The 14,695-nt window shown below is 35.6% G+C and overlaps 2 protein-coding genes across 9 annotated transcripts in view; one reads left to right on the forward strand and one right to left on the reverse strand.

Moving 5' to 3' along the window:
- The window catches only part of Myo61F (Myosin 61F), a 92,830-nt gene that overhangs the window by 34,480 nt on the left and 43,655 nt on the right, over positions 1-14,695 (forward strand). The gene's annotated exons all lie outside the window — the stretch shown is intronic.
- LOC137254128 (uncharacterized) lies at positions 2,199-3,196 on the reverse strand. The gene is made up of 2 exons (XM_067791869.1): positions 3,163-3,196; positions 2,199-3,094 (listed from the first exon to the last, which is right to left on the reverse strand). The coding sequence occupies exons 1-2, from the start codon at positions 3,194-3,196 to the stop codon at positions 2,199-2,201; spliced, it is 930 nt and encodes a 309-aa protein (XP_067647970.1).

Below are 14,695 nucleotides of genomic sequence, written 5' to 3' on the forward strand. Positions count from 1 at the left end.
AGCCGATACTAAGCAGTCACTTGTATCTACATAAACAAATCAATCATTATGTCTACACATACATATGTACATACAGCAGCGGAGAGATACTCACAAAAGTATGCAATAATCAGGAAAGTAGTTCTCACACATACACATGCATATTTCTGAGATACTCACAAAAGTATGCAGTCTTCTTCGAGGAAACCGAAGAGTATAAAAGCAGCACCAGCTGAGGCATGAGCAATCAGTTTGATTTAAGCACGCTACAGTTGCGAAGTATAAGTGTTATTGTGAAGTATTTTCAAAGTAGTCTAATAAAGACCATTTTGCATTATTGAACATTGGAGTTATTTATTAAACAGTTTAGTTGTTAGAACGTTAGTAGAGGGTTGCAAATAAGCGGAATTTCCCTAAATTCGTTTGATGGTGTTTACAAATTCTATAATATATGTTCCAGTATGTTTTAATGCCTAGGAAGCTACGACAACTTTTTTTTTTTGAGTGTCGTTATCGCTACGACAAATGATTTAGTTATTTCTGGAGCTTTACGCCCAATAGAAGCAGAGGAAAAGAGCGGCCCAATCCACTGGAAGGATCACGATTTATGTAAATTCCCTTGGTGTGACCAATTGGCGCCAGTTAACCAAGCAAAGAAACGACTGGCGCACCTTGTTGAACGGCCATAATCGTTTAAATGATTAAGTATGTAAGTACGAATTTCGGGAATACGGTTTCTACTGGAAAAATAGATCGAACTTAGTTCCATTGTTCTTAGCGACAAGATTTTCAATGCTTTACGACAAGAATATCTTATCTTTGAGCCATACATTAACCTCATAAGTAAGTCCGGTATAAGTCCGCATTTATGGTGCTGTCAAATCGAAGCAACTCGGCAAGAGTTCTATGTAAATCCGGTCATTGTGTGTTCGATAAAAGCAAAAAAATCTATTGTTTTCACAAATATCTCTTGACAAAAGTGAAATTTTTAAAGGTTAAAATGCATTTACTTCTCCCCACATGTTTAGCAATCAACGTACTAACTTACTTAATTGGCGCTTAACCGTTTAAATGGTTATGGCCGTCCAACATGGCACGCCAGTCGCTTCTTCGTTAAATGGCCCCTGTTGTAAATTATGTATTACAAAAGAAGTGCGGATACTAGTAAGAATCGATACTTTCGAACATTTTTCGATGCTACTTGCAAATAAAGGTATCGATACATTTATGGTATCGTTTCATCTCTTCGGAAATGTACTTCTTTATTTTTGTGGTAGAACCCGTTTTTGTACATATGTGACCCGGTTATGAAAAGGTGGCTTATGACTCAAAAAAATGTTTCCACTTTTTTTCTGGTTTCGATAGTTTTTGAGACGCTCTTTCACGTAATGAAAACTAGAAAGTCCTAACTTGCTTAGAAGTGTACTAAAAATGTAGAGAAAAAGAGCACAAATGAAAGACGAGGAAGCCTTTGGTTCCTTCGATGCCACTTTGGTGGCTGGTGAAGCATCTTCAGATTTTTTTGATAGCATTTTTTTTTCGATGGCAATGGAGCCAAAATATCGGTTCTTTTTTGAGTCATAAGCCACCTTTTCATAGACCGGGTCACATATTTTGAAGGTTTGTCGAGACCAATTTTCATTTTTAGAAGATTTTTGAATCGGCTCTTGTAAGACCTGTAACCGTAAGCTCTGGTTTTTTTGAAATGGTTCATCGGTTTTTCATGTACTCACTCACTGTCTCAAAAATTATTCTTTTCTCACAAAATCTTCAAAAAGCAAAAAACCAAAATAAACAAATCTTAAGTAAATGTTTGACAAAAAAATTTAGTTTAATCATGTGTACGCAATTCAATTCACGTTTCCAAGTTAGCTTACGGGATGAGTAATGCCCAAGCAACGCGCATACTCACACATTCCATAAAAAAGTGGCTCACCCCGATATTTCACTACGAGCACACTGACGGTTGTTTAAATAAACAGATGTGAATATCCAACCTCAGTTTGTAGCATTGTGACTCAATACAACAGAGTCATGAGTAACAAAAGAAAGAAATGCTAATTGTTCAATTCAATATTTTTGCTTCTTTTCTTAAATGCAACAAATAAACATTTACAAACGAACAGCTTTGCTTGAGATCACTTTTGAAAAGCAATTAAAATAAGTCGAACTACTCTTGACTGATTCAAATTAAACTTTTTTTATTTACAAAAATTTAACTAACCAAATACTGGCAGAACAGCAATTGTGCCATTAGGAAATATGGTAAAGGGAAATCCGTTATTAGGAAAGATACCATTATTAGGAAAGATACCGTTGTTAACACCCAAAAATGGGTTTACACCAAAACCGCCAGGAAATCCGGGAAAGCCAAAGCCGGGATAACCACCAAAGCCAGGATATCCAGGATAGCCACCACCTCCATAGCCACCACCACCATAACCACCACCTCCATAGCCACTACCACCAGAACCGTGTCCTTCATTCCCATAACCACTATGGCCAAAATGATAGTGAATTGGTGGCTGCATATGGTGAGTAGGATGTTGTGTTGGTACAATTACTTGTATGGTCGGTTGCTTTTTATTATCGCCATAACCGCCGCCATGAAATTTTGGTGTAGCAATTAATTGTTCGGTACTTTTTGTTGGCTCCTTTATGTTAGCAAGATGTTCACATTTTACTGGTAATTCGGTAGTTAAATAATTATTATTTTCTGTTATATGCTCAATATCAAAGGACGCTGCTTCTACTGTTTCTCTTTCGGCACTCGTTTCGGTCTTATTTGACTCAAAATCGTAGGGCGCTGCTTCTACTGTTTCTGTTTCGGCACTCGTTTCGGTCTTATTTGACTCAAAATCGAAGGGCGCTGTTTGTACTGCTTCTGTTTCGATAAGCGTTTCGATCTTATTTGGGGTTTCGAGAACAACACTTGCAGCTTCCATGTGAGATGTGGCGTCTGCGTTATTTTCCACTTGCTGCTGTTCCTTTACATTCTGTTTACTTCCCGCAGCCAAGTCTTTTTTAACAACTGCACGCCATTCCACAACTTCGTCGTTAGCTTGTACTCTGGCATTCCTGATTTCCTTCGTTACTGCAAGGGCCACGGCAAACGCTATAAACGAAAAAGAATATAATAAAGTTAATAATTTGACTTCCAAACTAAATTTCTTTCAAACTTACCCAATAATAAACTAGAGGCTGTGCTCCAATGCATCTTTTCAAAAATAGACTACCAAATTCGTATGCACTTCACTTGCTTTTATACTAAGGCCGTTCTTTGGTAACTGTGTTAAAACTTTTACTATCATTTTTATGTGCAGATCATGTAAATTAGGTTGTTCTAGCCAGTTGAAAATTGAAATTTTAATATTTTAGATTCCACAAGCTTGACATTTTTCTTGCATTCATTTCCATCTTAGTTGCAAGTCGCATTTAAATGTTTGGAACTATTGTTACATGAAAACGGGTAACCGTATACGGAAACCCGGATTCTTAAATAACCAATAATTCATATTTAGCAGAAAGCCTGACTTATGCAAATACTGGCTGTTGTTGTTGCGATAAGAACACTCCCCGAAGGCCTTGGGGAGTGTTATCGATATTGATGTGTCTTTTGCCGGATGCAGATCCGGTACGTTCCGGTAACAAGCACCATAAAGGTACTAGGCCGACCATCTCGAGAACGATTTGGTATGACCACATGAAACCTTCTAGGGCATACCGCCCTCCCACCCCCAAGATCCATCAGGGTTCGGGGTCGCCAGATCCTCGGCTGTTAATGAAACAGGATTCGCCACGGGTAGGTGAGGTTGACAATTGGGTTGGAGAAGCTATATTATGCGCTGGCAACCATTTAAGACAGTTGCGCTACACAACACCTTGAATCAATTTGATACTTTAGTCTCTCTTACGACAGGCATACCTACAGCGGGTATATTCTAAGCCATGTTCGGTATAGGACACAAAAGTCCGCCAAATTGTAAATGGAGCAAAATTTTAAATCCGTCTTCGCTTTTACAGGTTTTTGAAACAAGTTTTTACCATATTTTCAAACTTCCAAAGTACAACCATGCGTTTAAATAAAACATGGTTTACATTTTAAGCCGGACTGAGGAAATTATGCGAGAAATAAAATAAAACCTAAAAAAGTTTTAAATTTTCAAATGTAGAGTGTAGAAGAATAAAATTAAACTAACAGATTTTATGAAATTGTCAAACTAAACAACTAAAACTAACAAAAAAATCTAATAAACCAACCACAATGTGTAACTAGAAACCAAAGCTATAGTTACCATTATGATAAAAGTTCTTGAAAATTATTATTTCAGCACTTTTATTTTTTGAGTTAGAAAAAAATATTTGTCCACCTTACATTTTTGCAAGTTCGAAGAAAATTAAATCCGCACTTTTATTTTTAAGGCCAGTATAAAAATTCGGCCCCATACCAAGACCGAACAGACTCGAAAGACCCGGTTGTCTAAATGCTTGTAAAGCTACATCACTATTTAGAACACAAATTTAACATGGTCATTTGAATATCCTAAACTCTTTCAATACTTGCACCAATTTATTTGAATGCCGGCCCTATATATTTATGTATATGTGTAGAAATTTTAAAGTGTTAAATAGTGAGCGCATTTAACGCTCTTTTGGTTATAATTATATATGTATGTAATAATAATTTGGAACGAATTTTACCAGTTTGAACCATAATAGTAACACAATAAATAAAGCAAATCTGTGTTGCAGTACTAACCTACATAGGAACAAGTTGGGTTCAAATCCGGTCAAATACTATTCTTCTATACCACGCATGCCATCTTCACTGATCATCCAATATAGATCAACAAAATTGTTCTTTTTTTATTATTAACTAGCGTACCCGGCAGACGTTGTCCTGGCCTATATTTGAAAAGTTGACCACACTAACCTTTATCACTCTATATTATCGAATAAAAATGTAAGGCGCATTAACCTCCGAAGAGATCTAAGGCCGAGCTTCTCCTCCAATTTCCGTCGTACTCCTCTTGATTTTCCCTACATATAAGCCGGACGGGACCTACATGTTTTACGCCGACTCCGAACGGCATCTGCAAGGCAGATGAGTTTTCACTGAGAGCTTTTCATGGCAGAAATACATCCGGAGCACTTGCCAAACACTGCCGAGGGGCGACCCCGCTTACACAAATTTTCTTCTAATTGAAAACCTTATTTCTAAAATTTTGATTTTGCTTTGCCCGTGGTGTGAACCCAGGGCATACGTGTGGCAGGAGTTACCGCGTATTGACATTTTTTTCTTTCCCACTCGCACTTTCAAGCCCTCTACCCCTCCCACCTAAATTACCTCCTATATAGAATCTACATATATACCAAATAATGAAGGGGTACTCAAATAATTACAGAGATAAAATATTCAAACACACACTCTCATTCCCTCTACCAATAATACCATGTTCAAACAGAAAAATAAATTGAGGCTATTTCGATTTAAATTGAATGGTGTTCATACAACTCTATTTAGCTTACACAACAGTAATTTGATAGCTGGTTGGCTCATCTCTACAGTAACAACATATCTTTGTTGAGACTGTCAAAATGTGCGTGTTGGTATGGAATGAAAACATAAAACTTTGAAATTTTTGTGTGTTGTAAGAAAATGTGTTCAATGTTTTGTTTTCATTTTGATTTTGCCATCTTCTTTTGACAGTCCCTACTCCAGTGAAATGAAAGACATAAAATCAGCTGATGAAATGAGCCAGCCATATAGTTCAGCCATGCGTAAGTGACGTTTAAATATACTCAATAAACATACTTTACAATGTTGCATTTGCAGGTTGAAACAATTTATTACGCTTTTTTTTTAAATTGGAAATTTATTATTACAATTTATTATATGACAAATTGCGTAATAAATTGCCCAAACAGTATAAATTGCCAATTTGGTGTGTGTTTGAACCTAGTATAACGCTTCTACTCCCACCTGAATTACTTCTTATATAGGATTTATCATCATATCAAATATTGTATACCCACTTCAGATAATTACCTATATATAGAAAATTTAAATTTTTGTTTCTCTTCTACTCCGACATTCACTGCCACTCCTCCTACCTCTACTACTTAATTCTCATACATATATGGAGTATATATTCGAAATATATCGAACTGGAATTTTTTTATTTACTCTCCTTTTCCACTCTTTCTTCTAATCGGATGATTACCACGCCCACTTATTTTATATATAATGTTTTTAAAATGGGCGTGGCACCGCCCACTTGTGATAAAATTAATCTTATAAATATTATTAATCATACATCAAAAATCGTTAAACCTATCGTACCGAAATTCGGCAGAAAGGTTGCCTTTACAATAAGGAATGTTTTGAAGAAAAATTGACAAAATCGGTTAAGGACCAAGCCCACTTTTATATAAAAGATTTTTAAGAGGGTCGTGGACGAATAAAATAAGCTATATCTTTGCAAACAAGAGCTTTATATCAATGGTATTTCATTTCCCAAGTGGATTTATAACAATAAATAGGAAAAACTTCAAATTTTAAAAACTGGGCGTGGCACCGCCCCTTTTATGACTAAGCAATTTTCTATGTTTTTATATTCAGCTGAGCAGAGCTCGCAGAGTATATTAACTTTGTTCGCATAACGGCAATCCGTAACGGCATAAACTAATCGAGATAGATATAGACTTCTATATATCAAAATGATCTGGGCGAAAAAAGAAATTCATTTAGCCATGTCCGTCCGTCCGTCCGTCCGTAAACACGATAACTTGAGTAAATTTTGAGGTATCTTGATGAAATTTGGTATGTGGGTTCCTGGGCGCTCATCTCAGATCGCTATTTAAAATGATAAATAAATCGGACTGCAACCACGCCCACTTTTTCGATATGGAAAATTTCGAAAAACAGAAAAAGTGCGATAATTCATTACCAAAGACGGATAAAGCGATGAAACTTGGTAGGTGGGTTGACCTTATGACGCCTCAGAATAGAAAATTAGTAAAATTTTGGACAATGGGCGTAGCACGGCCCACTTTTAAAAGAAGGTAATTTAAAACTTTTGCAAGCTGTAATTTGGCAGTCGTTGAAGATATCATGATGAAATTTGGCAGAAACGTTGCTCATATTACTATTTGTGTGCTAAATAAAGATTAGCAAAATCGGATGGCGAACACGCCCACTTTAAAAAAAAATTTTTTTTAAATCAAATTTTAACAAAAAATTTGTTATCTTTACAGTATATCGTTAGCTTAATGTGAAAATATGCTAAGTTACTTTTTTTGAAAAATTGTATTTTAATGCAGTTTTAAAACTGAATTCAAAATACAACGATCACAAAAAAAAAATATTTTAATTTTGACATGCTGTGAGCTATGATGTGTAAATGTGCTAAGTCCTTAGCTGTTAAAAAAATGTGCTAAGTCAACCAGTTAATAATATCAATCTGAATTACTAGTCATTTCTTTGTGCGCGCATTTTATTTACTTATTTAATTCATTCAATCTAAAAGTACATGCTTTGTTGTTGTTAATGTATTAACGATAAAGACAAGCCCCGAAGGCTTTGGGCCGATGTTGATGGTCCTTTGCCAGATATAGATCCGGCACGTTCCGGTAACAAAGCACTATTAAGATACTAGCCCGACCATCTCGGGAACGGTTTATATGATCACATTAAATCTTCCAGGCCATTCCGCTCTCCCCACCCCCTAGCTCCGTGAGGAACTTGGGGTCTCCAGAGCCTCGGATGTCAATGAAACATGATTCGCCACGGGTAGGTGAGGTTGACAATTGGGTTGTAGAAGCTATATATTGCGCTGGCAACACCTTGAGAGAGTTGCGAACATAACCCCTTGAAATCGGATTCACCGAATTGAGACATGCCTTTGGTGTTTGATAAATGCTTTGCGCTGACTTTTATCTACTTCAATTTTTACATGTCGATAATTGCCTGCTTCCTTACAGACTAGTTAAAAATAGAAAACAATTCAAGCTTAAACTTATATAAGCTGTTATTAAAATTAATAACAATACTGAATCTATTTGCTATGTAGATGTATAGTCCTAGTTATAGGTTCATTCATAGCATAATTCGTCTTATGAGTTATTTCGATAAATAGCACAGGCGGACAAAATTCAACCATTATTCAGACCCAGAAACCAGACTATATATTTCCGAAGGTTTATGATGCGCTGAATCCAAATCTGGCCTTGCTCTATCAGCTCTGGTTTTTGACACATCCTAACCTAAAAGTGCAAAAAACACCGTTTTTGCCCATATTTGAGGTTATGTAGCCTTGCAGATGTTTTCTTTCACCCAAATTCAAGGATGTCATCTTTGAACACAAGTCTTATTATTTCAAATGGCGTTGAGTTTGCTCAAATATCATTTTCTTTCGCTGAGATATCGCATTTTGAAATTTTCATGTTTCAAAATTTCCCTACACCTGAAAATCGATTGAGATAACATAGACATGATATAGTCGATTAATAATTGTCTTCAATTGAGTCTTATTTTTCTTAAAATTTTGCCTCACATCATAAGTTTGCTAACCCACCACACCCCTACACTATCCAACCGCTGGGTACCAAGTCACACACAGCCCTAACCCCTAGAAACCACCCCTCTCATACCGCAAGCAGGCTAACCCACTTAACCCTGGGGACAGCGTTTAGTCGCATATTTTTCAAAAAATAAGTCGTATTTATCTAGATATCTCACACCACAAGTGGGCTAACCAACTTAACTGTTAACCCATCAACCTCCGTATTCCCTAACCCCTAGAAACCACTCCTACCACACCACAAAATTTCAAAATACGATATCTCAGCGAAACAAAAATATTATTTGAGCAAACTCAACGCCATTTGAAAGAATAAGACTTGTATTCAAAGATGCCATACTTTAATTTTAGTGAAAGAAAACATCTGCAAGTCTACATAACCTCTAATATGGGCAAAAACGGTGTTTTTTGCACTTTTAGGTTAGGATATCTCGAATTTTTGAGGCCAGATTTCGATGCATCGCATCAAAATCCTTCGAAAATATATAGTCCGGTTCCTAGGTCTGAGATGCTGTCGGTCTGTGTAATCTATTATGCCGAAGATCACGCAGTTGAATATATGGAATGAACAAATTAAATAAATCAGAGCAATTCATGCTAGAGTTTATTACATTATAGGCAAGCATGAGTGAGATAAAAGTTCTTCTGACATGCAAAGCCTGAAGTCCAAGCAATTTGCGCATGCTGGTATGTGATGAGAGACCGTCTGGCCAGCAATATTTGTAAAAAAAATTTGAACTCTCTCAATTTTATAGGAGTTAGATTCATAGAAAGGATTTCATATTATTGAGCAATATTCAAGACCACTTCTGACCAAGGATATATAAAGTGCCTTCAACGTCATAGGGTCCTTCAATTCCCCTGGTGTTACGTCTACTGAACCCAAACATTGCAACAACTTTTGAAACAATGAAGTCAATGTGTCTAGAAAAAGAGAGTTTGGAGTCAAAAATTACACCCAAGTGTTTACTCTCTTGACAACGATTAAGAGATTTAGCATTTAATTTGTAAAGTATGTGGCAGTTGTCTGTTGAACTGTTATAAATATTTTGACAAATAAATAGTATTTTTTGTCAAATATATAGTTTTAGTGTTATATTTCAATCATGAAAGGGGAGGAGTGATGAGGAAACATATTGAGTAAAAAGTGCTAAGTCCGGAGAACAAATTTTTTCTGAGTGCGGAAATTGTGCTAAGTCATAAAATAGCTGCTGGGTTGGCATACATGATTTTTATTTATCTTTTTCAAACCTTCTTCACCCAAAAGCATTGCAATTATGGTATCCTCATTCACAGTTTTGAAGAAAGAAGGGTATTTCAAAAATTAATCAGTTTTTTTGGTCTCCTGTAAAATTCGTAAAAGTTGACTTAGCACATTTTCACATTAAGCTAACGATATAAGTAAATTATGCCAACATTCAACTCCAGTAATGATATGGTGCAACGAAACACAAAAATAGAAGAAAATTTCAAAATGGGTGTGGCTCCGCCCTTTTTCATCTAATTCAGGGGTCGTCACTCCATAAGCGCTTTCACGCAATAGTTTTTGTAATACGCTCAGGCAAGCGCACCGCCATGGTTCAACTATATACAGGTTGACTCATCTGTAAAGCAACAAAATATGTCTGTTCAAATTGTCAAAATCTGTGTATTGGTATTGGTGCGAATGGTATGGAATGGAAACATAAAACTTAGCAGTTTTTGTATGTGTAAGTAAAATGTTGCCAATGTGTTGGTTTCATTTTGAGTTTGCCATCTCCTTTTGACAATCCCTTCGACCATGCAATGACATAAATAAAATCAGCTGCTGAGATGAGCCAACCTGTACATAATTGAACCATGGCGCAGCGCATAGGCAAGCGCACCACACATCCCCGCGCGCACGCATTCAATCCCCTCGTCCACAACCGAATGTATTCTGCTGTACCCATTAGGAACTGAACTGTTATAATTTCGTGTAAAATTACTTTTGAAGTAATATTTTTGGGTATATTTTTGTTTCACCTGTACGAAAACAATGAAGCTTTGTTTGATTTATTTAATAATTAAATTAAATTTGAATTGAAGACATGTAAAAGTATTTTTAAATGCATTCAAGAAAACAATGCAATGCGTTAATTTTGAAAGCTACCAAGTCCGACTGGGTTTTTGTATGTGCCAGCGCCATTTCTGCTCGCAGAATGGTTGTAGCTATTTTTTTAGAAAACAAAATGATGAATAGACGTGCACTGACAAAACTTTATTTCGTCACACTTGACTTAAATATGAATATGGAATATACATATTAGTGATAAGTTTGAAGTACATGCATGCTTTGTTTCACCATTATTAACCGGAGAAGAGAATTTAAGATTATCACTCATTTATCTAATAGAATATAATAAATAATAGCCGAGGTTTTGTTTTAAACGGTTTTATTTAGCTTGACTCTGTGTAGCGAACAGAATTTTGTAATCGAAATTTAAGTAACTTCCCGATATACTACAAACTTGGAATATAGTTCAGAACCCGATGACAGTCTCCTTCTCCTTTTCTCTTCACTCATGTTCTTCTCATTCCTCTTCATCTCTTATTGCCAGTCCCAGAGGGTGGTATGTATTTTGTTTCAGTCCCATTACGAGTCCCAGTCCCAGTACCATTCCGCGTCTCAGTCCCAGTCCTAGTCCTAATCCCAGTCCCAGTCCGTCTATGGACTACTTCCCTGAAAAAAGGATCGTAAATACTAATACAGGCAAATTTATATACCACATTTCAAGCAAATCGAATAGGATGTATGTAAATAGGTATGTGGGTATTATTAATTCATATCTTTATTTCGGCTTGCATGCATATTTATCAGTTTTGACAGGTTGATGCGACTAAAGCGAATATCTCAATGAAACTTACTTTAAAGCTCTCAGCAACAGGAAAATGTTAACAATCTCTTTAATACCCTTGACATGCAATTCAAATGAGCAGAGCCCAGAACTCCAAATGGAGCTATGCGACTTACAATGCGAAGTTTTAAAATTTTATTCAATGTTTGGTAGTACGTACATTTGTGAAAGCTCCTTTTCATTCCTTAAGCAAATAAAAACAAACAACAGAAATAGAGTTACAAATCAGCATTTAGAAGCGCTTCTGAAATTATCAACCACAAATATCAAAATAGATATAGAAACATTTATTGCGGACAATTTACTGTAGGTTAATATCTCCACTTTAATCCTTCTTTCCGAAATACTATTAAATAAAAAAATTAAAAACAAAACAAAACAAAATTTTTAAAAATATACAAACAATAAAAACAAAAAATATAAAAGATTAAATGAAATAATTGAATGAATTTTTCTTTTATCAGAATTACAAAATTATTATTATTTATATAATTTTGTTTCTAAAAAACAAAACAAAACCAAAAAATAAAAAACCTAAAAATATAAAAAAAAATTTAAATAATATAAAATATTAAATTAAAAAATCGAATGAATTTACCTTCTATCAGGATTACAAAATGTATAATTTTCTTTCTAAAATAATATCATTTTATGAATTTTCGAAGTTTTTACAGTGTACTTTTTACTAGCTCCGTCGCCATTTTTTTTTTTTTTGGGATTTCAAAGTAGGTGTGGTCACGCTTCCATAAAAAGCTTGTGGCGATCCCTGATCTAATTCGTCTAGAATACTTTTAATGCCATAAGTCGAACAAAAATTTACCAATCCTTGTGAAATTTGGTAGAAGCATAGATTCTATGACGGTAACTGTTTTATGTGAAAATGGGCGAAATCGGTTGATGCCACGCCCAGTTTTTATACACAGTCGACCGCCTGTCCTTCCGCTTGGCCATTAACATGATAAATCGATATATCTTTACTAAACTTAGTTCACGTATTTATCTGTACTCACTTTATCTTGGTATAAAAAATGGCCGAAGTCGGACTATAACCACGCCCACTTTTTCGATATCGAAAATTACGAAAAATGAAAAAAAATGCCCTAATTCTATATCAAATATGAAAAAAGGATGAAACATGGTAATTGGATTGGTTTATTGACGCAAAATATAACTTTAGAAAAAAACTTTGTAAAATGGGTGTGACACCTACCAAATTAAGTAGAAAAAGTTATGCAGAGCGAAATCAAAAGCCCTTGAAATCTTGACAGGAATACTGTTCGTGGTATTACATATATAAATAAATTAGCGGTACCCAACAGATGATGTTCTGGGTCACCCTGGTCCACATTTTGTTCAATATCTCTAAAACGCCTTCCATATACAACTAAGGGCCACTCCCTTTTAGAACCCTCATTAATACCTTTAATTTGATACCCATAACGTAATAACGTACAAACAAATTCTAGAGTCACCCCTGGTCCGCCTTTATGGTGATATCTCAAAAAGGCATCCACCTATAGAATTAAGGCCCACTACGATTTAAATAATCATTAACACCTTTCATTTGATACCCATATCGTACAAACGCATTGTAGTCACTTCTGGTTCGCCTTTATGGCGATATTTCGAAAAGGCGTCCACCTATAGAACTAAGGCCAACTCCCCTTTAAAATACTCATTATCACCTTTCATTTGATACCCATATCGTACAAAGGGATTCTAGAGTCACCCCTGGTCCACCTTTATGGCGATATCTCGAAAAGGCGTCCACCTATAGAACTAAGGACCACTCCCCTTTAAAATACTCATTAACACCTTTCATTTGATACCCATATCGTACAAAGGGATTCTAGAGTCACCCCTGGTCCACCTTTTTGGCGATATCTCGAAAAGGCGTCCACCTATAGAACTAAGGACCACTCCCCTTTAAAAGACTCATTAACACCTTTCATTTGATACCCATATCGTACAAAGGGATTCTAGAGTCACCTCTGGTCCACCTTTATGGCGATATCTCGAAAAGGCGTCCACGTATAGAACTAAGGATCACTCCCTTTTAAAATGCTCTTTAATACCTTCCATTTGATACCCATGTCATACAAACACATTCCAGGGTTACCCTAGGTTCATTTTCCTAAATGGCCATTTTCCCTTGTTTTGTCTCCAAAGCTCTCAGCTGAGTATATAATGTTCGGTTACACCCGAACTTAGCCTTCCTTACTTGTTTCGTAATAAAATTGGGTACACAGATTTTCACTATAGCAGGAAATATTTCTAGAAAAAATGGAAGAGATTGGTTAAGGACGAGGACCACTTTTATATAAAAGATTTTTTATCAATAGAATTTTACTTTTTAAATTGAATTATAACATTAGATTGGAAAACACTATAATTTTTCAAAATGGGTGTGGCACCGCCCCTTTTATGACTAAGCAATTTTCTACGTTTCGGGAGTCATTACCCGAAAAAAATTAACGGATCGTATTAAAATTGGGTACACAAATTTTCCCTATAGTAGAAAATATTTCTAGTAAAAATGGACGGGATCGGTTAAAGACCACGGCAACTTAGTTATAAAACAAGTTTAAAAGGGTCGTAGACTTGAATAATAAGCTATAACTTAGCAAAAAATAGTTTTGAATCAATGTTATTTCACTTATCAAGTTTTATTGTAAGAGGAAATTGGGAGAATTTTTTTTTAACGGACGGTGCCACGTGTTATGTAGAAAAGTAATTTATCTGAAATGAAATGTACAATTGAAGCTCACGCTGAGTATATAATGTTCGGTTACACCCGAACTTAGGCACCTTTACTTATTATTTATAAGATTCGTTGGCTGGCTGTCAGATTCGGTGACTAAATTTCAATGCACAAACTTTGTGTTGTGGTTTATTTCAGCAGTTAAACGATATAACGGCCAAGCCGCTAGCGTCATCCCGTTTAATAGTAGAGTAAGGAACACCTAACGCAATTTTGAGCAGGTATTATTAGTTAACATAAAATTTCAATCCTTTAGACATTTTTTGTAGTGTTCAAACTTCTTAAGAAATTTTGGTTTAATTCCAGAAAATCAGTGAGCAATCTTTTCAGCCCTCCGTAAAGTGCAGATAGTGATGTTTCTACTAAAATCTAAAAAAGAAAATAATTCTGAATTGACTGCAATTGGAGCTGCAACAAATGTTACTTATACGCCCCGTACACGAATTTGTCGTGTACATATTTACTTGCAGACTATTTTAGTATTAAACGCAAAATTT

The sequence above is a fragment of the Eurosta solidaginis genome, chromosome 5 (assembly GCF_040869045.1).
Source record: "Eurosta solidaginis isolate ZX-2024a chromosome 5, ASM4086904v1, whole genome shotgun sequence".
Taxonomy (NCBI): domain Eukaryota; kingdom Metazoa; phylum Arthropoda; class Insecta; order Diptera; family Tephritidae; genus Eurosta; species Eurosta solidaginis.

Bases quoted from the DNA above. Each gene is read 5' to 3' on its own strand.
- LOC137254128 (XM_067791869.1), bottom strand. From the start codon at position 3,196: ATGCATTGGAGCACAGCCTCTAGTTTATTATTGG. The intron at 3,095-3,162 runs GTAAGTTTGAAA...TTTCGTTTATAG, and splicing joins AGCCTCTAGTTTATTATTGG to CGTTTGCCGTGGCCCTTGCA.